This window comes from Oncorhynchus tshawytscha, linkage group LG20 (assembly GCF_018296145.1).
Source record: "Oncorhynchus tshawytscha isolate Ot180627B linkage group LG20, Otsh_v2.0, whole genome shotgun sequence".
Lineage (NCBI taxonomy): Eukaryota > Metazoa > Chordata > Actinopteri > Salmoniformes > Salmonidae > Oncorhynchus > Oncorhynchus tshawytscha.
This window is the reverse complement of record NC_056448.1, coordinates 9,751,293-9,778,940: the sequence shown is the minus strand read 5'-3', so window position 1 is coordinate 9,778,940 and position 27,648 is coordinate 9,751,293. Positions and strand designations below refer to the sequence as shown.

Below are 27,648 nucleotides of genomic sequence, written 5' to 3'. Positions count from 1 at the left end.
GGATTTCATAACAAAGAAAGGCAAACAAAGAAAGGCAGGCAACAACAAAGGCCAAACATAGATATAAAGTACAAGTTTAAGAATTTACATTTTATAAGTAACGACTTCACAGCGACTCGAAGCAACATGAAGGAGTTGCAGGTTCACTCTAAAAACACTCGTTTTCACTCAACGCCACGGATTTGGTATAGTGGCGTTAAAATATATTTGTCCATATCATTTCCATTCCATTGGTCAGCAACACTGCTGGTCCACAATAGTAAAACCTACAGTTTCACCTTTTACCGTGAATGAGAGCGAAGCGCAAACCCTTGTCTAGACTGTACAGAAGACCGTCCGTCGGCCCGCCCCGCCCCGGCAGACAGACAGACAGACAGTAGCCAGGCTATGCTACAGTGGATTAGACAGAGACAAACAGTAGCCCTAGTCCAGTGGAATACATTACAGCGACCTGTCTCTTTAAATTACTGTCAAAGCCGATTAGCGCTGTTTTCACCGTCTGTTCTCCTCAATCTATTTTGGTTTTACGCTGCTACAGCCTGCACGATAAGTCTTTTGCGATTTTCCACTTGTATAGGCTATATTTTTCTCGCCATTTGGGATGATTTGGATCCCCTTTCTAAAAAGTTTGAGGCATGAGATGTGGGATTATTTATTTATTTCTGGTTTCTTCGCGGCGCACAGAGTGGACCGGACTCAAATTCCCCCCTGCGCGTCTGTGGTGAACTTGGATTAGCGCGCTCTCTCCTCCACATCTACTTTCTCTCTCCTATCCTGTCCAACTCTCTCCGAAAATATGATAGATATGTCACAGATATGACATCAAAAACAACGACCACTTTTTGAAATCGACTGAAAGAGAAGGGGTCTCACGGAAAATGCAGAAGAGCGTGCGCTATAATGAGGGGCACGCTCTATATCTGTCGCTTGTCGCGCGCAAAGAGGGCACGAAACGCGGCATCCTGAGCAAGAAGACGACGGAGAACAGTCGGTGGAATGACAAGTACTTTGCTCTCTACCAGAATGTGCTCTTTTACTTCGAGAACGACCAGAGCACTCGGCCCTCCGGGATTTACTTGCTGGAGGGGTGCACGTGCGAGAGGGTTCCCGCGCCCAAAGGCGCCACGGTCAGTAAGGACATGGTGGACAAGCAGCAGGTGGGTTAGGTACCCTAGTGACCATGGTAGTGCACCACCTGACATGGCTGTGCTTTGGTTTTGGTCTCTGCTCGCTGTGTTGACACTGAGGTTTGGCACCCTACCCTCACCCTGGTTTCTTACGTAAAACAGATTAAGGATTTGCAGCACAGACGGGGATTACGCATAGAAAGTGCACTTTAGTTGGGAGGAGAGGAGGGATGACAATTGATTTCCTCCGTAGTATACTGTGTCTGTCCCAGAGAGAACCAGAGGCCTGGGACGTTGAGGGACAGCATGGGCAGTTAGATATTACTACCTAGAATACATGTAGAATATTTCTAAATGTGGCTTTACACTTTTAGAATGAAGCAGCACATACTACTACCAGTATGCCATATCCGCATGACAGTTGCTGTAGTTAATATATTCCCATGTACACTCTTAGAAGAAAAAGGTGCTATCTGGAACCTAAAAGGGTTCTTCGGCTGTCCTCATAGGATAACGCTTTGAAGAACCCTTTTTGGTTTCAGGTAGAACCTTTTCGTTCCAGATAGAACCCTTTTGAGTTCCCTGTAGAACCTTTTACGCAGAGCGTTCTACCTGGAACCAAAAAGGGTTCTCCTATGGGGACCGCTAAAGAACCCTTTAGGAACCCTTTTTTTCTAAGAGTGTAGTGAATGGAAGCTAAATATGGAAATACAAGTCTAATAGTCCCTATGAAGAGCTCCATTACTGGCTGACATCTTTGTTATTGTGATGAGCTGCATGGAGTCAGTGACTGGGTACAGATGTTTTCTTGTTGACCTGTTATATCCTCACAGTTGGAGGGTGGAGACAGCACATTCACTGGCTCTGTGTACACTACAGTAGTCTATTAGCTTTGTGTTAGCACATTTATACAAATGTTTCTTCTAACGTATATATATTTTTGCATTCACACAGTAACCTGTAATCTGTCTGTGGGTCTCCACATCTACGTATGTACACTACATGACCAAAAGTATGTGGACACCTGCTCATCGAACATCTCATTCCAAAATCAAGGGCATTCATATGGAGTTGGTCCCCCCTTTGCTGCTATAACAGTCTCCACTCTTCAGGGAAAGCTTTCCACTAGATTTTGGAACATTGCTGTGGGGACTTGGGCACTGATGTTGGGCAATGAGGCCTGGCTCACAGTCGGCGTTTCAATTAATCCCAAAGGTGTTTGATGGGGTTGAGGTCAGGGCTCTGTGCAGGCCAGTCATGTTGTTGCAGAATGATTGCAACAAAACATTTCTGTATGGACCTCGCTTTGTGCACGGGGGCATCGTCATGCCGAAAAAGGGAAAGGGCGTTCTCCAAACTGTTTCCACAAAGTTGGAAGCACAGAATCGTCCTCCACCAAACTTTACGGTTAGCACTATGCATTCTGGCAGGTAGCTTACTCCTGGCATCCGCCAATCCCAGATTCGTCCATCGGACTGCCAGATGGTGAAGCGTGATTCATCACTCCAGAGAATACGTTTCCACTGCTCCAGAGTCCAATGGCGGCGAGCTTTACACCACTCCAGCCGACGCTTGGCATTTCTCTCTTTAGGTACTTACCTGTGTCTGTATCTCTCCAATGTGTGCTGCTACTGTCACCTTGGCACAGTATTCAACCCCTGCTGTTGAAATGAACCTGCATTCATGTACTGTATTATATATAGGCCTACTGTACTAGACTGAAAAACAATCCCTTCATCAACATCAATTTACATGCTCTAGATCAGGGGTGTCAACATAATTCACCTTCGAATATCATTTCCAGTTTTGTGCTTTTTTGGGGTTAAAACCCCAATGAGATCAGAAGTGTCAGAAGGGCGGCTCATTGTTGGAAATAGGACAACAACAAAAATCACCAACACACCACCACAATCATCCTCTAATGAGACAGAGATCAGCTCATAGCCTGGAGGCAGCAGGAAGAGGGATTTTCATTGTCACATCAGATCAGGTCATGTTATCTTAGAGGTTGGTGTTGGGGACAAGTTAGATCACATTTTGACCACATTAGATTTCCTCCGCACCCATGTCTGACGTGTGTGTGTGTGTGTCTGTCTGACACCCCTGCAAACCAACAGGACCCTAACAGCAATAGCAGCTACAGACACATGGCTCCATTGAACATTGAACAAACCAAATCAGTCCATACAAGTGTCAATGTTGTCTTGCAGTGAGAAATGGCAACTGCAGTATCTAACTCTTCCCCCCCTCAGACTCTGTTCCTCCTGTGATTGTGATGTTATAGATGAGGTCACTGACCCTCCCGTGTGCCATGTACTCAGTTTAGCTCTGGTGTGTGCGGTTGAAGTGTGTGTGTGTATGTGAATGTCTGTGTGACGTGTGCATGTGGTTGACCGTGTGTGTGTGTGTGTTTGTGAGGTCACCGTTTCCACCATGCGCTAGGGAACATGCTCCCTAAACAGGTTTGGTACAGCTGTGCAACAAACATGTGGAACAGTCTTACAACAGTATTATACCATTAGATTGGGCGACTGTAATTACACTGTATTTAGACACATATTACAATGATGTTGTAATGTCTATGTATTGTGAACTTAATTGATGTCTATCTGGTGCTTCAGATTAACATATTCATGGGACATCCATGAAAAACAATGCAGTGTTTGATTCTGTCAGATCACGGCCACTTAGTGGACTACCGAACACACAGCTCCAAAGGCTGGAAAGTGAGAGGGTTTTAAACACAAACACCCATGAAAACGCAAACATGTACGAGCACGCACACACACACCTTCACAGAAACACACACGCAGGCACACGCGTAATCCACAAAGACGTCAAAGCATTTAAACCAGACTAAAACATCAGAGAGCTTCAAAGTGGCAATGTCTGATTGAGAGGCAGAGAAGTGTTCTACTGATGTCCTCTCAGATAGCACACACACACGCGCACGCGCACACACACGCACGCACACACACACACAGAGAGTGTTACAGTTTGAAATAATAGAGCAGCAGCTTTATCCTCACAGAACATGATATCGTGCCTTAGAGCCGCAGCCTCATGTCCTTAAAGTTGCTGTTGTCATCATTTTTTAAAACTTCAACTAAATCAACTACTGTAGCGACTGTAAGCGTCTAGGGGGTTTGGGCTGTGTCTTTTGTTAATGTCTCGTGTGTATGTGTGGTCCTGCTCTTGTGAGGTAGTGGAGGATAGCGTGTGTCTGTAGCCAAGCTGCAGGCTCTGAGGGTGTAGACTCTGTGCAGAGAGGGGAGATGGTGAAAAGGACAGACTGTAAACTTGCAAACAGCAGCAGTTTGGGAAGCAGTGTTTCCTCTAATTATTTTGGGAGGGGGCGTGCAAAGGACCCTAAAGCAACATTGAGAGCTGCAGACGCAAATGAGGCCAAATGAAGCCTTAATTGTTTTATATGGAGGAAGGGGGAAAGCATGGAAGGAAGAGAGGAGGGGGGAAAGGATGGAATGAAGAGAGGAAGGGGGAGGATAGGGAATGCAGACTGCCTTGCCTGTAAGTGTGTAAGTGTTTTCTGTCTGTCTGTCTTTCTCTCTCTGTCTATCTCTCTTTCCCATCTCTCTCTTTATGTAAGTCCTTAGATAATCTACCTCTCTGTGGTCTCACATAGGAAAGTTCTGTATGCTAATGACGCGGCCTACTATAGGCTACTTCAATGCCAACCAGCCAGCCAGCTGATTGATGGGTTACCATGGTTACCAGGGTTGATAGTTGAAGTGGCACAGTTTGAGAACACATAACACACACACAGAGAGAAGTAGCACTTCAAGAAATGTTATACAAGGTGGTCTACAAGTTCTGGCAGAGAAAGAGAATTAGAAAGACTGACGGAGAGAATGAGAGATGATAAGGGAGTAAAAGGCTGGAGATGAGTAGAGAGAAATATTGTAGATGAGGAGAAAGAGAGAGAGGAAGAGTTGATGAGCTTGTAAATGAGAGCTGGGATGTGATTGAGCGTATTAAGTATGATGTGTGATGAGAAAAAGGGGAGGGTTGTAAAGGTTGTGTGTGTGGCCCTCTGCTGTGATGGTGTCTACTCTTAGTACACACGGTTCACTACACCCTGAAAACTGACTGTGACAATTAGAGAGCAGAGTTTCCATTAACCTGACATTGCCAGCTTTTGGCCGATAAAAAAAAAAGATAAACCAATAAATAAAACTGTTGCCGGCCAAAATGATCGGGACAAAACAAATCCCATTGCAAAATAATGCTTTTTATTCAATGATGGAAATACCATTCCATGTAAAAACATTTGACACTCACACTTATCGGTCTATAGGTTCATTTGCATAATTTTGTGCAATTAAATAGGCTTGTGCGTATTAACGTGACCATTCATGGTGGAAAAATTCAAAATGCCATCACGTGTTTAAAACAGTTTTGGTGCAGAATAAAAAAAATAGCCACTATTTTTATTTCTCAACTGGTAATTGAAGCTCGGCTCCCATTCACCATTCAAGTGCAGGGAACAGGCTAAATGCACTCACCCACCACTTTACAATGTGAGCTGGAGGCCGTATGCATTTTGAAAACATACTTGTTTGAAACCTAAATGTTTTATTTTATATTATGAGGCATGTCTTACCTTGCTTCAAAATCCAACCATGGGAACTTCGAGGAAGTTATTTAATAAAGACTTAATCGGCTGAGCGTGAGTTTAAAGTTTGGGGAAGCTTAAAATGTATCCTACCATTTCTACCGTTCTGCGTCCCAGTGATGATTTTCATGTGTGCATTTTCGTGAAACAGTTTCAGTTCAGGAATAAAGTTTCTCAAAATCATTGCCACATGGTCAATCATAAAATTTGAATGAAAATTTTAAAAAATATAATTTGAAAGTTAAAAGTCAACTAATGTGAGATCACCAGCCTCTACCATATGACACATTGATACCCCGAGATCCATTGGCGGCTAAAGACATAAGCGCATGGAACTGATGGCCTATAAACCAATGCAGCAGTAGGCCTAAAACGTCCATTGGTTGCTCTTTCACACCGAGGATTGGTGATCATCGAGGGGAGTTTGTTGGAATGATTTTTCAAATAGCTTACTGTGAGGAACTATAGTTTTAATATATTACCATTTGCAATGGATGTTAAAAAACAAACACTTTCCTACATTTCTGTGCAGCAGGCCAGGAAAGTCTATGCGTGCTCAGGTGCTTGCGCTCCCTCAACATTATCAGGACAGAGTAACCAGACACATGCTCATATGGAGCACTCTACGCAAAGACATGAAACCGAAACAATGACGCCTGGGGAAGGAACCAAAGGGAGTGACATATAAAGGGCAGGTAATCAAGGAGGTGATGGAGTCCAGGTGAGTGTCATTATGCGCGTAACGATGGTGACAGGTGTGCGTCATAACGAGCAGCCTGGTGACCTAGAGGCCGGAGAGGGAGCACACGTGACAAATATTGTAATCAGATTGCAGATACTTTTGGAAAAATTAGATGATTACTTCTTGGATTACTTTCAAATTCAGAAAGGATGTTTGCGAAAAACAATCTTTGACACTTCTATGTCTTCTCAATGACATTTAGATCAGCATTGAAAAAATACAAATTTAAGTTTGTTCCACCTGAGTGAGTCTGACCACAAGTCAGAGACCACTATGATGACACACCAAATGTGACCCAGTTCAAGAAACTAGGCGTATGTCGCAAGTCACGACTTCACAGGAGAGCCTTTTGAACGTAAAAAAATATTTATCAAAATGCGTTTTTTGGCAGAAATGCCTTCTCGAATATGTGAACTTTCATGTGCCTTAATATCAAACTTATATGTCGAATAAAATTGTTGAGACTGCGGTCTTTTTCTGCTAAACCAACTAGGCTCGTAATTTAACAATTTTATTCATATTTACAGATGACATACAAGTTTGATATTAAGGCACATGAAAGTTCACGTTTAAGAAAGCATGTCTGTGCGTTGTTCGTGTTTTGTATTATGTTTTGTTTATTCATTAAATGTATTCACTCCCTGAACTTGCTTTTTGGCTGAAATGCCTTCTCGCACATGTGAACTTTCATGTGCCTTATTATCAAACTTGTATGTCATCTGTAAATACAAATAAAATGGTTAAATGACGAGCCTAGGCCTCCTGCCAGTGGTTTAAGGCACTGCATCGCAGTGCTAGCCTTGCCACCAGAGACTCTGGGTTCGAGCCCAGGCTCTGACGCAGCCATCCATGGGGCGACGCACAATTGGCCAAGCTTCGTCCGGGTTAGGGAAGGTTTGGCCGGTAAGGGATATCCTTGTCTCATCGCGCACTAGTGACTTCTGTGAAGGGCCGGGCGCAGTGCACGCTGACCAGGTCGCTAGGTGTACGGTGTTACCTCCGACACATTGGTGTGGCTGGCTTCCGGGTTGGATGCGCGCTGTGTTAAGAAGCAGTGCTGCTTGGTTGGGTTGTGTTTCGGAGGACGCATGGCTCTCGACCTTCGTCTCTCCCGAGCCCGTACCGGAGGGGTAGCGCTGAGACAAGACAGTAACTACTAACAATTGGATACCACGAAAAAGGGGGTATAAAAATAAAAATAAATTACGAGCCTAGTCGGTTTAGCCACAGAAAAAGGCAGAGGTCTCAACGTCAACAGTGAAGAGGAAACTCTGGGATGTTGGCCTTCTAGGCAGAGTTGCAAAGAAAAAGACAAATCTCAGACTGGCCAATAAAAATTAAATATTAAGATGGGGAAAAAGACCACAGACACTGGACAGTGGAACTCTGCCTAGAAGGCCAACATCCCGGAGTTGCCTCCTCACTTTTGACATTGAGACTGGTGTTTTGCTGGTGCTATTTAATGAAGCTTCCAGTTGGTGACTTGTGAGGCGTCTGTTCTCAAACTAGACACTAATGTACTTGTCCTTTGCTCAGTTGTGCACCAGGGCCTCCCACTCCTCTCTATTCTGGTTTAGAGACAGTTTGCTCTGTTCTGTGAAGGGCATAGTACACAGCGTTGTAAGAGTTCTTCAGTTTCAAGGCAATTTCTCGCATGGGATAGCCTTCATTTCACAGAACAAGGTTAGATTTACAAGTTTCAGAAGAAAGTTCTTTGTTTCTGGCCATTTTGAGCCTGTAATCGAACCCACAAATGCTGATGCTCCAGATACTCAACTAGTCTAAAGAAGGCCATATTTATTGCTTGTTTAATCAGAACAACAGTTTTCAGCTGTGCTAACATAATTGCAAAAGGGTTTTCTAATGATCTATTAGCCTTTTAAAATGATTAACTTGGATTAGCTAACACAACTTGCCATTGGAACACAGGAGCGATGCTTGCTGATAATGGGCCTCTGAACGCCTATGTAGATATTTAATTAAAAATCTGCCGTTTCCAGCTACAATAGTCATTTATAACAATGTCAACACTGTATTTCTGATCAATTTGATGTTATTTTAATGGGCATTTTTTTTAAAGCTTTTCTCTCAAGAACAAGGACATTTCTAAGTGACCCCAAACTTTTGAACAGTAGTATATACAAGTCGGAAGTTTACATACACCTTAGCCCAATACAATTAAACTCAGTTTTTCACAATTCCTGACATTTAATCCTAGTAAAAATTCCCTGTTTTAGGTCAGTTCGGATCACCACTTTATATTAAGAACGTGAAATTTCAGAATAATAGTAGAGAGAATTATTTATTTCAGCTTTTATTTCTTTCATCACATTCCCAGTGGGTCAGAAGTTTACATATGCTCAATTAGAATTTGCTTTTAAATTGTTTAAACTGGGTCAAACAATTCAGGTAGCCTTCCACCAGCTTCCCACAATAAGTTGGGTGAATTTTAGCCCATCCCTCCTGACAGAGCTGGTGTAACTGTGTCAGGTTTGTAGGCCTCCTTGCTCGCACACGCTTTTTCAGTTCTGCCCACAAATTTTCTATAGGATTGAGATCAGGGTTTTGTGATGGCCCCTCCAATACCTTGACTTTGTTGTCCTTAAGCCATTTTGCCACAACTTTGGAAGTATGCTTGGGTTCATTGTCCATTTGGAAGCCCCATTTGCGACCAAGCTTTAACTTCCTGACTGATGTCTTGAGATGTTGCGTCAATATATCCACATAATTTTTACTTCCTCATGTGCCATCTATTTTGTGAAGTGCACCAGTCCCTCCTGCAGCAAATCACCCACACAACATGATGCTGCCATCCCGGTGCTTCACGGTTGGGATGGTGTGCTTCGGCTTGCTAGCCTTCCCCTTTTTCCTCCAAACATAACAATGGTCATTATGGCCAAACAGTTCTATTTTGTTTCATCAGACCAGAGGACAGTTCTCCAAAAAGTATGATCTTTGTCCCCATGTGCATTTGCAAACCGTAGTCTGGCTTTTTATGGTGGTTTTGGAGCAGTGGCTTCTTACTTGCTAAGCGGACTTTTAGGTTATGTCGATAAATGACTCGTTTTACTGTGGATATAGAGACTTTTGCACCCGTTTCCTCCAGCATCTTCACAATGTTCTTTGCTGTTGTTCTGGGATTGAATTGCAATTTTCGCACCAAAGTACGTTTAGAACTCATCTCCTTCCTGAGCGGTATGACGGCTGCGTGGTCCCATGGTGTTTATACTTGCATACTATTGTTTGTACAGATGAACGTGGTACCTTCAGGCATTTGGAAATTGCTCCAAGGATGAACCAGACTTGTGAAGGTCTACAATTTCTTTGAGGTCTTGGCTGATTTCTTTTGATTTTGCCATGATGTCAAGCAACGAGTTTGAAGGTAGGCCTTGAAATCCATCCACGGGTACACTTCCAATTGACTCAAATGATGTCAATTAGCCTATCAGAAGCTTCTAAAGCCATGACATAATTTTCAGGAATTTTCCATGCTGTTTAAAGGCACAGTCAACTTAGTGTATGTAAACTTCTGACCCACTGAAATTGTGATACCGTGAATTATTAATTAAATAATTTGTCTGTAAACATATGTTGGAAAGATTTCTTGTGTCATGCACCAAGCAGATGTCCTAACCGACTTGCCAAAACTATAGTTTGTTAACTAGACATTTGTGGAGTGGTTGAAAAACAAGTTTTAATGACTCCAACAAAAGTATGTAAACTCCTGACTTCAACTGTATATATACACACACACACATTGATTATTGAAGAATATACTTTTATTTCATTTTGATATCGTGGCTGGTCAGTCCTTGCATCCATAGTGCTGAGCAGTTAGGTTTCTCCAGGCCCATCCCTCAACTTTTTACCAAAACAGAGGCAGGGCGGCCATTTTGTTATTGTTTCATCTGTGGATTTGTCTTTTGAACAGCTGCATTATCAAGATATCAAAGTGTCACCCACTAAAAAGGTTAACAATAGGCCTATAGCAAATGCAGCATAAGGCATTCATTTTTCACATGTAAACAGCACTTTTCAGTAGTGCTCAAAGCATGCCATACCATGAGCGTAGCATAAACTTTCCAATCAGTCCTCCATGACACAGTCATAAACAGAGTAGAGCTAGCTAATAAGTCCTTTGTTTTGGGGTTATGCTCAAGTAAAACAATTTGGCTAACCTATACTTACATAATTCAAAGTCCTATTCTTGAAGATCAAGGGGTGTACGATTTATTGGAATTAGGTTGCTAGATCAAATCCCTGAGCTGACAAGGTAAAAAATATGCCATTCTGCCCCTGAACGAGGCAGTTTTTGTTCTCAGAATTTGTTCTTAACTGACTTACCTAGTTAAAAAAGGTTTAAAAAAATAATAATAATAATAATAATTTTTAAATGGCAGGCAGAGGTCAATAATCCAGAGAGGGGGTAAAGCACCGGAACAGCAGGCTGGGTCAGGTCAGGCAGAGGTCGGTAATCCAGAGAGGTGTAAAGCACCGGAACAGCAGGTTGGGTCAGGTCAGGCAGGGGTCAATAATCCAGAGAGGGGTAAAGCACCGGAACAGCAGGCTGGGTCAGGTCAGGCAGGGGTCAATAATCCAGAGAGGTGTAAAGCACCGGAACAGCAGGCTGGGTCAGGTCAGGCAGGGGTCAATAATCCAGATAGGTGTAAAAGCATCGGAACAGCAGGCTGGGTCAGGTCAGGCAGGGGTCAATAATCCAGAGAGGTGTAAAGCACCGGAACAGCAGGCTGGGTCAGGTCAGGCAGGGGTCGGTAATCCAGAGAGGGTGGAACAGCAGGCTGGGTCAAGTCAGGCAGAGGTCGGTAATCCAGAGAGGGTGGAACAGCAGGCTGGGTCAGGTCAGGCAGAGGTCGGTAATCCAGAGTAGAGGCAAAAGGTACAGGACGGCTGTAACGGTTGTCGTCGGGAGAAGGAGAAGAGGACCAAAGTGCAGCGTGGTACGTATCCATAATGATTTTAATAAAGATGAATACTGAACAAAAACAACAAACCGACAAACGAACAGTTCTGTAAGATGCAACAAAAACACTAAACAGAAAATAACTACCCATAACCCATAATGGGAAAACAGGCTGCCTAAGTATGGTTCTCAATCAGAAACAACGATTGCCAGCTGCCTCTGATTGGGAACCATACCAGGCCAAACACATAGAAATAGAAAACATAGAATGCCCACCCCAACTCACACCCTGACCAAACTAAAATAGAGACATAAAAAAGGAACTAAGGTCAGGACATGACAACGGCAGGCAGGAAAGGTCAAAAACAGGGACTATAGCAAAGAAGGGAAACCACTGGTAGGTTTGAATGAAGAACACAAACTCGCACAGACAGAAAACACAGGTATACAGTGGGGCAAAAAAGTATTTAGTCAGCCACCAATGGTGCAAGTTAACCCACTTAAAAAGATGAGAGAGGCCTGTAATTTTCATCATAGGTACACTTCAACTATGACAGACAAAATGAGAAAAAAAATCACATTGTATGATTTTTAATGAATTTGTTTGCAAATTATGGTGGAAAATAAGTATTTGGTCACCTTCAAACAAGCAAGATTTCTGGCTCTCACATACCTGTAACTTCTTCTTTAAGAGGCTCCTCTGTCCTCCACTCGTTACCTGTATTAATGGCACCAGTTTGAACTTGTTATCAGTATAAAAAAACACCTGTCCACAACCTCAAACACTCCAAACTCCACTATGGCCAAGACCAAAGAGCTGTCAAAGGACACCAGAAACATTTTCTGTGAAATCAAACTGTCCACTTAGGAAGCAACACTGATTGACAATAAATTTCACATGCTGTTGTGCAAATGGAATAGACAACAGGTGGAAATTATAGGCAATTAGCAAGACACCCCCAATAAAGGAGTGGTTCTACAGGTGGTGATCACAGACCACTTCTCAGTTCCTATGCTTCCTGGCTGATATTTTGGTCACTTTTGAATGCTGGCGGTGCTTTCACTCTAGTGGTAGCATGAGACGGAGTCTACAACCCACACAAGTGACTCAGGTAGTGCAACTCATCCAGGATGGCACATCAATGCGAGCTGTGGCAAGAAGGTTTGCTGTGTCTGTCAGCGTAGTGTTCATAGCATGGAGGCGCTACCAGGAGACAGGCCAGTACATCAGGAGACGTGGAGGAGGCCGTAGGAGGGCAACACCCAGCAGCAGGACCGCTACCTCCGCCTTTGTGCAAGGAGGAGCAGGAGGAGCACTGCCAGAGCCCTGAAAAATGACCTCCAGCAGGCCACAAATGTGCATGTGTCTGCTCAAACGTTCAGAAACAGACTCCATGAGGGTGGTATGAGGGCCCGGCGTCCACAGGTGGGGGTTGTGCTTATACAGCCCAACACCGTGCAGGACGTTTGGCATTTGCCAGAGAACACCAAGATTGGCAAATTCGCCACTGGCGCCCTGTGTTCTTCACAGATGAAAGCAGGTTCACACTGAGCACATGTGACAGACGTGACAGAGTCTGGAGACGCCGTGGAGAACGTTCTGCTGCCTGCAACATCCTCCAGCATGATCGGTTTGGCAGTGGGTCAGTCATGGTGTGGGGTGGCATTTCTTTGGGGGGCCGCACAGCCCTCCATGTGCTCGCCAGAGGTAGCCTGACTGCCATTAGGTACCGAGATGAGATCCTCAGACCCCTTGTGAGACCATATGCTGGTGCGGTAGGCCCTGGGTTCCTCCTGATGCAAGACAATGCTAGACCTCATGTGGCTGGAGTGTGTCAGCAGTTCCTGCAAGAGGAAGGCATTGATGCTATGGACTGGCCCGCCCGTTCCCCAGACCTGAATCCAATTGAGCACATCTGGGACATCATGTCTCACTAAATCCACCAACGCCACGTGGCACCACAGACTGTCCAGGAGTTGGCGGATGCTTTAGTCCAGGTCTGGGAGGAGATCCCTCAGGAGACCATCCACCACCTCATCAGGAGCATGCCCAGGCGTTGTAGGGAGGTCATACAGGCACGTGGAGGCCACACACACTACTGAGCCTCATTGTCTTGCTCGTTATTACTGCATTGTCGGAACTAGAAGCACAAGCATTTCGCTACACTCGCATTAACATCTGCTAACCATGTGTATGTGACAAATAAAATTTGATTTGATTTGATTTACATCAAAGTTGGATCAGCCTGTAGTGTGGTTTTCCACTTTAATTTTGAGTGTGACTCCAAATCCAGACCTCCATGGGTTGATACATTTGTATTCCATTGATCATTTTTGTGTGATTTTGTTGTCAGCACATTCAACTATGTAAAGAAAAAATTATTTAATAAGAATTTCATTCATTCAGATCTAGGATGTGTTATTTTAGTGTTCCCTTTATTTTTTGGAGCAGTGTACTTTTTTTGCCCCACTGTAAGTACCCAGGGGAATAATGGGGAAGATGGGTGACACCTGGAGGGGGGTGGTGACAAGCACAACGACAGGTGAAACAGATCAGGGCGTGACAAAATATATAATTTAATCGTATTATTATATGTAGTAGAAAGCGAATGGGTTAGAAGAAGCCTACACATCCAACCCATAAAGTAACATGGAACATCCATATATGGCCAGCTATGTAAAATTTAACATTGATTTATCCTGCAATAGATGGTAACATACATTTGTGTCTTCTTCTAATGCCTCTTAAGGGGAAAGTCATCTAAAAGTAACTGAATGTAATCAGATTAGGTTACCGATTACAATTCTGGACAGGTAACTAGTAACTAACAGATTACATTTAGAAAGTAACCTACCCAACACTGCTGTCCGCTGCACTGTTTAGAATGGTGTTTTCCCGCAAATTGCATTTGAGCAAAATGTTTCAAACAACATTTCATTGGCTGCTTCATTACCTGAGTTGCATGTTCTGCTAAAATGCATTACCATAATATATATGTGATTTCTGTCATTCTGATCACCGCGGGTTATAAGCACCCATTAATCAGGTAAATTCTCAAATTGCCAGTAAATTAAAATCTTCACGTTGTCCGGCGCCACAGTTTCCTAACAGAAACCCTGTTGGAGAGAGGCTGAGAGAGGGAGAGAGAAACTATTTGAATTTAAAAAACACTTAATTAAGTCAACGAAATGCAATGGAACTGTACATTTAAAACATTTAACATACTAGCACAGAAATCCACCAGAGAGAGAGAGAGAGAGAGGAAGACCGAAAGCAAGCAGGATACTGAGAGATAAAGGTTGCTGGAGAATCAGATGCCCGGTCTTTGTGTGTGTGTGTGTTTCTATGTGTGTGTGTGTGTGTTTCTAGGTGTGTGTTTCTATTGTGTTTGTATGTATGTGTGTGTGTGTTTGTATGTCTGTGTTTCTATGTGTGTGTTTCTATGTGTTTGTATGTATGTGTATGTTACTGTGTGTGTTTCTGTGTGTGTGTTTGTATGTGTGTTTCTATGTGTGTGTGTTTTTATGTGTGTGTGTGTGTGTGTGTTTTTATGTGTGTGTTTTTATGTGTGTATTAGGGTAGAAGTGCTCTGGGATGCTTCTGACTAAGAATAGCAGCTTGCTGGTCCTTTAGCCTCAAGCCACACAGTCTACTTTACAGAGCTCTCTGTTTACCTGGATATGTTGAGGCCTGGGACTGTGTGTGTGAGTGAGTGTGTTTTTCTCAGTTGTATCATTCAGAGGAAATCAGCATGTTTGTGTTTTGCTGCTGTGAGCAGCTCAGGCACCCAACTGACCAGCAGAAATCCTTCCTCTGTCCTCACATTAACACACACATGCAGACGCACACAGAGACATGAATACACACAGACACACAGACAGGCCACAGGCCTATTTGTATTTTGATACTTTAGACAGATCTGTCTGCCGGCTTAAAGCTCTCCAGTCTGACACATAAATGGAAGTCAACTATTGGTCCACAGGCCTTTATGGTTGTTGCACCTGTTGTGACTCACTGTGTTGACATGCTGCCTAGGGGTTCTATCATGTTGTTGTTCAGATTGGACACCAGAGATATGAACTGATGGCTCGCTGTGTTGACATGCTGCCTAGGGGTTCTATCATGTTGTTGTTCAGATTGGACACCAGAGATATGAACTGATGGCTCGCTGTGTTGACATGCTGCCTAGGGGTTCTATCATGTTGTTGTTCAGATTGGACACCAGAGATATGAACTGATGGCTCGCTGTGTTGACATGCTGCCTAGGGGTTCTATCATGTTGTTGTTCAGATTGGACACCAGAGATATGAACTGATGGCTCGCTGTGTTGACATGCTGCCTAGGGGTTCTATCATGTTGTTGTTCAGATTGGACACCAGAGATATGAACTGATGGCTCGCTAGTAGTCCTGTGTGTGGGCCTGCCTCCCCCTCTCTCACTTTCTCTCTCCCTCTCTCTCCACCTCCCTCTCTCTCTCTCTCTCTCTTTCCCTCTATCCCTCTCTCTCCCCCCTCTCTCTCCATCTCTATCCCTCTCTCTCCCCCTCCCTCTCTCTCTCTCTCTCTCTCCCTCTTTCCCCCTCTCTCTCTCTTTCCCCCTATCTCTATCCCTCTCTCTTTCTTTCCCTCCATCTCTATCCCTCTCTCTCTTTCCCTCCATCTCTATCCCTCTCTCTCTTTCCCTCCATCTCTATCCCTCTCTCTCTTTCCCTCCATCTCTATCCCTAACTCTCTCTCTCTTTCCCTCCCTCTCTCTCTCTCTCTTTCCCTCCATCTCTATCCCTCTCTCTCTCTCTTTTTTCCTCCATCTCTCTCTCTCATTGTTATCCCCAGCTGACAACAGGCCTTCGGGACGCCGCATTAGTCGCAGTAAGGAGCTGCACAAGCACTGGTGGTTATGTAACCTGCACACACACGTGCACACACATGCACACGCACACACACACGCTAACACACACACACACACACACACACACAAGCCCTTAAGCCTCTCTCTGGTCTCTTAACAGGCACACACACTAGCTAGTGTCTCTCACCCACTTATATACTGTACTCACGTGCACGCCACACACAAGTTTGTATCATCAGATTTTATTTGATATCAACAAATTCTTGTGGTGGAATTTGAGTGTAGTTGTGTGAAAATGAATTCTAATTTAATACAGTATTTTATGTATCAGGTACAGATAACATGTTTATTTTCTAAATAAGCAGACCAGTGGTGCCATTCAAATCATAATTATATGAAAATACATTTTAATTTAAAAAAAGAAAATTAACATTCAATGTGTAATAATATTGTTGAATAGAATAAAAAATATCACCTTCCTTTTCTTCCCAAGGAATCAGAATCAGTGGGCAGAACACAGTAGATAAATAAAACAACATTTATTTTTTAGGAAACCTGGTTCTGAACTACATGCTCTATAGCACTCTCCTGTTTTCTCCTGTCCTCTCTCCTGTCCCCTCTCCTGTTTTTTCCTGTCCTCTCTCCTGTCCCCTCTCCTGTTTTCTCCTGTCCTTTCTCCTGTCCTCTCTCTTGTTTTCTCCTGTCCTCTCTCCTGTTTTCTCCTGTCCTCTCTCCTGTTTTCTCCTGTCCTCTCTCCTGTTTTCCTGTCCTCTCTCCTGTTTTCTCCTGTCATCTCTCCTGTTTTCTCCTGTCCTCTCTCCTGTTTTCTCCTGTCCCCTCTCCTGTTTTCTCCTGTCCTCTCTCCTGTCTTCTCCCGTCCCCTCTCCTGTTTTTTCCTGTCCTCTCTCCAGTCCCCTCTCCTGTTTTCTCCTGTCCTCTCTCCTGTCCCTTCTCCTGTCTTCCTGTCCTCTCTCCTGTTTTCTCCTGTCCTCTCTCCTGTCCTCTCTCCTGTTTTCTCCTGTCCTCTCTCCTGTTTTCTCCTGTCGTCTCTCCTGTTGTCTCTCCTGTTATCTCTCCTCTCCTCTTTCCTGTTCTCTCTCCTGTTCTCTCCACCTCCCTCTCTCTCTCTCTCTCTCCCCCCTCTCTCTCTTCCCCTCCATCTCTATCCTTCTCTCTCTGTTGTAGAAGATGTGGTTCTACTGTTTAGTTATTGTTTTATTCTCTTTACGGTTTAATTATCAACGATCTGGTCGGTCCTTTATTTGATTTTTATTTTGTTTTGTGAAACTGACACTTTTTTTTTTAACCAGACAAAACTTACAGTGTTTTGTAAAGTTGTTGTACTGCACTTCTCTCTCCTGTACTCTCTCCTGTCCCCTTCTCATGTCCTCTCTCCTGTCCCCTTCTCATGTCCTCTCTCCTGTTCAATCTCATGTCCTCTCTCCTGTCCCCTTCTCATGTCCTCTCTCCTGTTCAATCTCCTGTTCAATCTCCTGTTTCTTCTATTCTCTCTACTGTTCAATCTCCCATTTTCTCCTATTCTCTCTCCTGTCCCCTTCTCATATCCTCTCTCCTGTCCCCTTCTCATATCCTCTCTACTGCTCTCTCTCCTGTCCCCTTCTCATGTCCTCTCTCCTGTTCAATCTCATGTCCTCTCTCCTGTTCTCTCTCCTGTTCAATCTCCCGTTTTCTCCTATTCTCTCTCCTGTCCCCTTCTCATATCCTCTCTCCTGTCCCCTCTACTGTTCTCTCTCCTGTCCCCTTCTCATGTCCTCTCTCCTGTTCACTCTCCTATTCTCTCTCCTGTTCAATCTCCTGTTTCTCCTATTCTCTCTACTGTTCAATCTCCCGTTTTCTCCTATTCTCTCCTGTCCCCTTCTCATATCCTCTCTCCTGTCCCCTTCTCATATCCTCTCTCCTGTCCCCTTCTCATATCCTCTCTACTGTCCTCTCTCCTGTCCCCTTCTCATGTCCTCTCTCCTGTTCTCGCTCCTGTCCCCTTCTCATGTTCAATCTCATGTCCTCTCTCCTGTTCTCTCTCCTGTTCAATCTCCTGTTTCTCCTATTCTCTCTACTGTTCAATCTCCTGTTTTCTCCTATTCTCTCTCCTGTCCCCTTCTCATATCCTCTCTATTGTTCTCTCTCCTGTCCCCTTCTCATATCCTCTCTATTGTTCTCTCTCCTGTCCTCTCTCCTGTCCCCTTCTCATATCCTCTCTCCTGTTCTCTTCTCATGTCCTCTCTCCTGTCCCCTTCTCATGTCCTCTCTCCTGTTCTGTCCTGTCCCCTTCTCCTGTCCTCTCTCCTGTCCTCTCTCCTGTCCTATCCTCTCCTGTTCTCTCTCCTGTCCTATCCTCTCTCCTGTTCTCTCTCCTGTCCTCTCTCCTATCCTCTCTCCTGTTCTCTCTCCTGTCCTATCCTCTCCTGTCCTATCCTCTCCTGTTCTATCCTCTCCTGTTCTCTCTCCTGTTCTATCCTCTCCTGTTCTCTCTCCTGTCCTATCCTCTCCTGTTCTCTCTCCTGTCCTCTCTCCTGTTCTCTCTCCTGTCCGATCCTCTCCTGTTCTCTCTCCTGTCCTATCCTCTCTCCTGTCCTCTCTCCTGTTCTCTCTCCTGTCCTCTCTCCTGTTCTCTCTCCTATCCTCTCTCCTGTTCTCTCTCTCCTGTCCTATCCTCTCCTGTTCTCTCTCCTGTCCTATCCTCTCTCCTGTCCTCTCTCCTGTCCTCTCTCCTGTTCTCTCTCCTGTCCTCTCTCCTGTTCTCTCTCCTATCCTCTCTCCTGTTCTCTCTCCTGTCCTATCCTCTCCTGTTCTATCCTCTCCTGTTCTATCCTCTCCTGTTCTCTCTCCTGTCCTATCCTCTCTCCTGTTCTCTCTCCTGTCCTATCCTCTCTCCTGTTCTCTCTCCTGTCCTATCCTCTCTCCTGTTCTCTCTCCTGTCCTCTCTCCTGTTCTCTCTCCTGTCCTATCCTCTCTCCTGTTCTCTCTCCTGTCCTATCCTCTCTCCTGTTCTCTCTCCTGTCCTATCCTCTCTCCTGTTCTCTCTCCTGTCCTATCCTCTCTCCTGTTCTCTCTCCTGTCCTATCCTCTCTCCTGTTCTCTCTCCTGTCCTATCCTCTCCTGTTCTCTCTCCTGTCCTATCCTCTCCTGTTCTCTCTCCTATCCTCTCTCCTGTTCTCTCTCCTGTCCTATCCTCTCTCCTGTTCTCTCCTGTTCTCTCTCCTGTTCTCTCTCCTGTCCTATCCTCTCTCCTGTTCTCTCTCCTGTCCTATCCTCTCTCCTGTTCTCTCTCCTATCCTCTCTCCTGTTCTCTCTCCTGTCCTATCCTCTCCTGTTCTATCCTCTCCTGTTCTCTCTCCTGTCCTATCCTCTCTCCTGTTCTCTCTCCTGTCCTATCCTCTCTCCTGTTCTCTCTCCTGTCCTATCCTCTCTCCTGTTCTCTCCTGTTCTCTCTCCTGTCCTATCCTCTCTCCTGTTCTCTCTCCTGTCCTATCCTCTCTCCTGTTCTCTCTCCTGTCCTATCCTCTCTCCTGTTCTCTCCTGTTCTCTCTCCTGTTCTCTCTCCTGTCCTATCCTCTGTCCTATCCTCTGTCCTATCCTCTGTCCTATCCTCTCACCTGTCCTAACTCCTGTCCTCTCTCCTGTCCTATCCTCTCTCCTGTCCTCTCTCCTGTTCTCTCTCCTGTTCTCTCCCCTGTCCTATCCTCTCTCCTGTTCTCTCTCCTGTTCTCTCTCCTGTTCTCTCTAATGTCCTCTCTCCTATCCTCTTTCCTGTTCTCTCTCCTGTCCTCTCTCCTGTCCTATCCTCTCTCCTGTCCTCACTCCTATCCTCACTCCTGTCCTCTCTCCTGTCCTCTCTCCTGTCCTCTCTCCTGTTCTCTCTCCTGTTCTCTCTCCTGTTCTCTCTCCTGTTCTCTCTCCTGTTCTCTCTCCTGTTCTCTCTTCTGTTCTCTTGGTCAGGGAACTGAGTGACAAACAGAAGGGCTCATTTGGGATGCCATTTCCTGCTTTCCATGCCCAAGATATATTCTCTCCTGTTTTTAAACAATGAAGTCATGTTTGATATTATGAGAGTTTTGTTTATGTAGAGGGAATGCTTAACATGTAGGAAAGTGCGTGTTTATCGGATTCCTTTCAGAGAAAGAACAAGACAAGGATAAACACTAGTTTGACAAAAACAGCATCATTCTTCTCATACTGGAATGTAAGTTCTGGGTTTTGTGAATGTGTGTACATCTACGTGCGTGTGTGTGGCTTTCCAGGACATTCTGTGTGACCATGATTTAGCCCACTGCAGTGAAAGGTTAAGCAGACCAATATAAGCAGACCAAGTGGGGATTTTTTTGTATTCTCGCATGGACACATTTTGACAGAAGTGGACCCTGTCACTTTGCCTCTTCCTCTCACGTACCACAAATGTTGATTCGATTTCCTGTTTACTTCCTGGTAATAGTATTTATGTTTCCTGTTTTCTCCAGCACTACTTCCTGGTGGTGTTTGGCCATGACGGTCAGAAGCCTCTGGAGCTGCGGACGGAGGAGGAGTCAGACTGCAAAAAGTGGGTGGAGTCTATCCAACAGGCCAGGTAAGAGGGTGGAGTCTATCCAAGGACAGCACGTTAACGCCTCTTTACAAGAGCCTGGGGGCTAAGAACTCATAGCTACTGTAGCAGCTAGGGGCTAAGGGAAGGATAGGAGTTAGGCTCTGATTTCGGTCTGGCTTGCTTGTTTTACTCATGACACACATGCAAATGCACTGGTTGACTGTCACCTAGGCAGCCGGTATGCCGTGTTCTGCTCTGAGACACACAGTGACTGTGTAGTGATCCTCACACTAAACACACACACACAACCCCCTCTCCACACGTCTGCTCCATTTGTAGGAGTTTGTGTGTGCTCTGCTCGGAGCAGTTCACATTTAGGTCACACTCTGGTGCCGTACCACCAGAGTGATTACATCACAGCCCTAACCTCGACACTCCGCTTCGCTCTCTCTCTCCCCCCTCCTCTCTCTGTCTCTATCCAGCACTTTCTCTCTCTCTTCACCCCACTACTGTAACTTCTCTGTCTCGCTCTCTCTACATCTCCCACGTTCTCTCTCTCGTTCTCTCTCTCTCTCTCGTTCTCTCTCTCTCTTCACCCCACTACTGTAACTTCTCTCTCTCTCTCTCTTGTTCTCTCTCTCTCTCTGCACCCCACTACTGTAACTTCTCTCTCTCGTTCTCTCTCTCTTCACCCCACTACTGTAACTTCTCTCTCTCGTTCTCTCTCTCTCTCTCTCTCTCTCTCGTTCTTCACCCCACTACTGTAACTTATCTCTCTTTCTCTCTCTCTCTCTCACCCTACTACTGTTCACCCCTACTCTCGTTCTTCTCTCTCTCTCTCTCTCTCTCTCTCTCTCTCTCTCTCTCTCTCTCTCTCTCTCTCTCTCCCCTTCTTCACCCCACTACTGTACTTATCTCTCTCTCTCCCTCTCGTTCTCTCTCTCTCTGCACCCCACTACTGTAACTTCTCTCTCGTTCTCTCTCTCTCTCTCTCTTCTCTCTCCCCACTACTGTAACTTCTCTCTCTCTCTCTTTCACCCTACTACTGTAACTTCTCTCTCTCTCTCTCTTCTCTCTCTCTCTCTCTCTCTCTCTCTCTCTCTCTCTCTCTTCTTCACCCCACTACTGTAATTTCTCTCTCTCTCTCTCTCTCTCTCACCCTACTACTGTAACTTCTCTCTCTTGTTCTCTCTCGTTCTCTCTCTCTCTTTTCTCTCTCGTTTTCTCTCTCGTTCTCTCTCTCTCTCGTTCTCTCTCTCTCTTCTCTCTTTCTCTCTCTTCTCTCGTTCTCTCTCTTCTCTCGTTCTCTCTCGTTCTCTCTCTTGTTCTCTCTCGTTCTCTCGTTCTCTCTCTCTCTGCACCCCACTACTGTAACTTCTCTCTCTCTCTCTCTCGTTCTCTCACTCTCGTTCTCTCGTTCTCTCTCTCTCTGCACCCCACTACTGTAACTTCTCTCTCTCTCTCTCGTTCTCTCGCTCTCTCTCTCGTTGTCTCTCTCTCGTTGTCTGTCTCTCTCTCTCGTTCTCTCTCTCTCTCTCGTTGTCTCTCTCTCGTTGTCTCTCTCTCTCTCGTTCTCTCTCTCGCTCTCTCTCTCGTTCTCTCTCTCTCTGCACACTGAGGGATGATGAATACATTTATGCTATGGTGTTTACTTTTAAATGTTTCTTGGTAATATGCATAGAGCATAATGCTTCTGTGGCGTTCCCTGTGCAGAGTGCACCATGTCGACTGGGTTTAAACTCACCATTCCACACTTACCAATCCACCTGTAGTTACTCTGACATCATCATTGAGCGCGAGGTCCTGATGCAGAAGTACATCCACCTGGTCCAGATCATGGAGACAGAGAAGGTGGCGGCCAACCAGCTACGCACCCAACTAGAGGACCAGGACACAGAGATAGAGAGGCTGAAAGCAGAGGTACACACACATTTACACGGTCTCTCGCACACTCACGTACACACACGTGCTCCCTCACACACACACACAAACGGCCACATTGCTCACACACAAAAATACACACGCAAATAAAGGTTTCCGTTAGGCAAGGGGATCTGGCTAGTGTTTGATTTGTGTTGACTGTTGTGTGTTGACTGTGTGTGTTGGACTGTTGTGTGTTGACTGTGGACTGTTGTGTGTTGACTGGACTGTTGTGTGTTGACTTGTGTGTTGACTGTGGACTTTTGTGTGTGGACTGGTGTGTGTTGTGTGTTGACTGTTGTGTGATGACTGTTGTGTGTTGGACTGTTGTGTGTTGACTGTTGACTGACTTGTGTGTCGACTGTGGACTTTTGTGTGTTGACTGTGTGTTGACTTGTGTGTTGACTGTGGACTTTTGTGTGTTGACTGTTGTGTGTTGACTGTGGACTGTTGTGTGTTGACTGACTGTTGTGTGTTGACTGTGGACTGTTGTGTGTTGACTGGACTGTTGTGTGGACTGGGACTGTGTGTGTTGACCGGACTGTTGTGTGTGGACTGTGGACTGTTGTGTGTTGACTGTTGTGTGTTGATTGTGGACTGTTGTGTGTGGACTGTGGACTGTTGTGTGTTGACTGTTGTGTGTTGGCTATTGTGTGTTGACTGTTGTGTGTTGACTATTGTGTGTTGACTGTTGTGTGTTGACTGTGGACTGTTGTGTGTTGACTGTGGACTATTGTGTGTTGACTGTGTGTTGACTGTGGACTATTGTGTGTTGACTGTTGTGTGTTGACTGTGGACTTTTGTGTGTTGACTGTTTGTTGACTGGCCTTTTGTGTGTTGACTGTGGACTGTTGTGTGTTGACTGTTGTGTGTTGACTGTGGACCGTTGTGTGTTAATGTGGACTGTTGTGTGTGGACTGGTGTGTGTTGTGTGTTGACTGTGGACTATTGTGTGTTGACTGTGGACTGTTGTGTGTGGACTGGTGTGTGTTGACTGTGGACTTTTGTGTGTGGACTGGTGTGTGTTGTGTGTTGACTGTGGACTATTGTGTGTTGACTGTGGACTTTTGCGTGTGGACTGGTGTGTGTTGACTGTGGACTTTTGTGTGTGGATTGGTGTGTGTTGTGTGTTGACTATTGTGTTGACTGTGGACTGGTGTGTGTTGACTGTGGTCTGTGTGCTTCCAGATCGTGCTGTTGAACAAGGCCAAGGAGAGGATGCTGCCTTACCAGACCAACCAGGAGGAGGAGGACCCAGACATTAAAAAGATCAAAAAGGTCCAGAGTTTCATGCGAGGCTGGCTGTGTCGGAGGAAGTGGAAGATCATCGTCCAGGACTACATCTGTTCCCCCCACGCTGAGAACATGAGGAAGAGGAACCACATCGTGTTCAACATGGTGGAGGCCGAGACCGAGTATGTCTGCCAGCTCTCTGTCCTGGTCAACTTCTTCCTCAGGCCGCTACGTATGGCCGCCAGCTCCAAGAAACCTCCCATCAGCCACGATGACGTCAGCAGCATCTTCCTCAACAGGTAAATACACCGTCTGACCCCCCTCCAGAAACAACTCACAGCCCCTACCCCCTAGACACTTGCAAACGGATTGAATAGATGTCATAGCAATATCTTTTTCTTCTTTGTGTCCCTTAGTGAGACCATCATGTTCCTCCATGAGATCTTTCATCAGGGCCTGAAGGCTCGGATAGCCAACTGGCCCACGCTGGTGCTGGGTGAGATATGAGGCGTCTATTTTGGGTCAAATCTACTCTAGCTAACCTCTACATTTATCTTTGTGTGGGATGTTTTATGTGTTTGTCTCCCCAGCGGATCTGTTTGACATCCTGCTGCCCATGCTGAACATCTACCAGGAGTTTGTGAGGAACCACCAGTACAGCCTGCAGGTGCTGGCCAACTGTAAACAGAACCGGGACTTGGACAAGCTGCTGAAGCAGTATGAGGCGAACGCTGCCTGTGAGGGACGCATGCTGGAGACCTTCCTCACGTACCCCATGTTCCAGGTAGCACGTCGGACACGCGCGCGGACCTCATTAACCTCCGCCCTTTCACCCCTCCTCTTCCACATGTTAGTATACGGCCCAGACCTGACTGACTGACTGACACCTCTCCGTTGTGTTTCAGATCCCTCGTTACATCATCACTCTCCATGAGCTGCTGGCACACACGCCTCATGAGCACGTGGAGCGCAAGAGCCTGGAGTTCGCCAAGTCCAAACTAGAGGAGCTGTCAAAGTGAGGATAACGGAGCTGTAGTGGTTGTGTAGTAGATCATGTAGCCAACAGTAGTTGTGTGGTAGGTAATGTTGTTAAGTGGTTGTGTGGTAGATAATGTAGTTAACAGTGGTTGTGTGGTGGATAATGTAGCTAATGGTGGTTGTGTGGTGGATAATGTAGCTAATGGTGGTTGTGTGGTAGATAATGTAGTTAACAGTGGTTGTGTTGTGGATAATGTAGCCAATGGTGGTTGTGCGGTAGATAATGTAGTTAACCATGGTTGTGTGGTAGATAATGTAGTTAACAGTGGTTGTGTGGTGGATAATGTAGCTAATGGTGGTTGTGTTGTCAGGATGATGCATGATGAGGTGAGCGATACAGAGAACATTCGTAAGAATCTGGCCATTGAGAGAATGATCGTAGAAGGCTGTGACATATTACTGGATACCAGCCAGACCTTTGTCAGACAGGGTGAGTACACACACACACACACACACACACCAGCCAGAATCCCGAGCATTATAAGATGGCTACTTGTAAACTGTCATCAGTAGTACAGTATGTGGAGCCTGTGTTTTTTGTTTTTTCCCCCTCCCACCAAACTCACACACACACACTCTCTCTACCCATCAGGCTCTCTGATCCAGCTCCCATCCAGCAGTGAACGGGGCATGCTCAGTAAGGTCCGTCTGGGCTCTCTGTCCCTCAGGAAGGAAGGAGAACGACAGTGCTTCCTATTTACGAAACACTTCCTTGTCTGCACACGCACCTCCGGGGGAAAGCTGCACCTGCTCAAGGTGAGAGTCAAACACAGACACATTATGCATGTACAGATGTCAGATCTTAATTTGATCACTGTTTTGTCACGTGAAATTTTCCTGCGCAACAGGGACTTAAAATGAGTCTCATGATTTAGATGCTTTCACAAAAAACGTATTCAGGGGGCAGTCGAGTCATTCAGACCAGCGCCAGCTATCAAAATCATATTCCGTCTCTGACTTTGCTCATAGGCTGAAGCTAGACAATGTCCTACTGCTACTGCTACTGTAGGACTATAGGTCCTATCACTCCACATTCAAATGGACTCATCTGAAATGTATCCATACACGTAGGCTGGGATCCGCACTGTGAGGCTGTTATTCCATAGGCTGGGATCTGCACTGTGCAGCTGTTATTCCATAGGCTGGGATCTGCACTGTGCAGCTGTTATTCCATAGGCCGGGATCCGCACTGTGCAGCTGTTATTCCATAGGCTGGGATCTGCACTGTGCAGCTGTTATTCCATAGGCTTAGATCCGCACTGTGCAGCTGTCATTCCATAGGCTTAGATCCGCACTGTGCAGCTGTTATTCCATAGGCTGGGATCTGCACTGTGCAGCTGTTATTCCATAGGCTGGGATCCGCACTGTGCAGCTGTTATTCCATAGGCTTAGATCCGCACTGTGCAGCTTTTTCCATTCCATAGGCTTAGATCCGCACTGTGCAGCTGTTATTCCATAGGCTTAGATCCGCACTGTGCAGCTGTTATTCCATAGGCTGGGATCCGCACTGTGCAGCTGTTATTCCATAGGCTTAGATCCGCACTGTGCAGCTGTTATTCCATAGGCTGGGATCCGCACTGTGCAGCTGTTATTCCATAGGCTTAGATCCGCACTGTGCAGCTGTTATTCCATAGGCTTAGATCCGCACTGTGCAGCTGTTATTCCATAGGCTGGGATCCACACTGTGCAGCTGTTATTCCATAGGCTTAGATCCGCACTGTGCAGCTGTTATTCCATAGGCTTAGATCCGCACTGTGCACCTGTTGCAAGAGCACATTTTTCACTGGCTGTCCACTGGTTTCAAAAGCAATGATTGATAGTCAGCGTAAACGTCTTGAATTCAACCCATTATTGGGTTCAAATACACATTTTGATTTGTGAACAGCCATCCACAACAACCACAATCCATGAGGCGCAAATAGCTAAATGAGAGAGCAGCAGTGTGATTCACATCAATGCGCTATGTAGATATCAATAATAAGTGATATCCGTATCGCCGTACACTACACCACTGCTGTCATACTGACCTCCAAGCGTTTATTCAAGTTGGATAATCTTTGGATGCCGACAGCAGTCGCCCATTGGAAGACACAGCTTAGACTGTAGCCCACAAAAGCCCATTCCTGCTCTTTACCCGCGATCCATCAAACACATTTGGTGTGTCATCGTAGTGGTCTCTGACTTGTGGTCAGACTTGTTCAGGTGGAACAAACTTGAACTTGCACCTTTTTTCAATGCTGATTTGAATGTCATTGAGAAAAGTATCCCCAAAAAATGTGCAAACATCCTTTCTGAATTTAAAAGTCATCCTCGGAGTAATCATCTAGTTTTTCAAAAGTATCTGTAATCTGATTACAGTATTTTTGCAGTTAATGTAATGGATTACAGTTACCGTTTTTTTTTTGCAATCCCTTACATGTAACGGATTACGTGTAATCTATTACTCCCCAACCCTGATAGGCTACACCTAAACTATAGCCTACATAGGCCTGTAATATCAGATGTAAAGACAAGATGTAAAAGCAGGCAAAAAAAAACTTGGCCCATGATTTTTGAAATCTACAGTGTATTATCAAAAAACTAAAAACATTTCAAGGTTTATCGCGAACTTAAGGTTATGAATCAACTGTCAAAATGTAGTTCAA

At 45.3% G+C, this 27,648-nt stretch overlaps 1 protein-coding gene across 1 annotated transcript in view; it reads left to right on the top strand.

Annotated features, from left to right (window-relative positions):
- Window positions 1-440: 440 nt before the first annotated feature.
- The window catches only part of LOC112219751 (ras-specific guanine nucleotide-releasing factor 2-like), a 42,070-nt gene continuing 14,862 nt past the window's right edge, over window positions 441-27,648 (top strand). Inside the window, exons 1-9 of the mRNA XM_042302162.1 lie at window positions 441-1,157; window positions 20,748-20,854; window positions 22,585-22,732; window positions 23,921-24,264; window positions 24,382-24,461; window positions 24,556-24,749; window positions 24,871-24,980; window positions 25,315-25,433; window positions 25,596-25,759. Of these exons, the coding sequence (XP_042158096.1) occupies window positions 879-1,157; window positions 20,748-20,854; window positions 22,585-22,732; window positions 23,921-24,264; window positions 24,382-24,461; window positions 24,556-24,749; window positions 24,871-24,980; window positions 25,315-25,433; window positions 25,596-25,759 (1,545 nt within the window). The 5' untranslated portion in view covers window positions 441-878. The remainder of the gene's footprint in view (window positions 1,158-20,747; window positions 20,855-22,584; window positions 22,733-23,920; window positions 24,265-24,381; window positions 24,462-24,555; window positions 24,750-24,870; window positions 24,981-25,314; window positions 25,434-25,595; window positions 25,760-27,648) is intronic.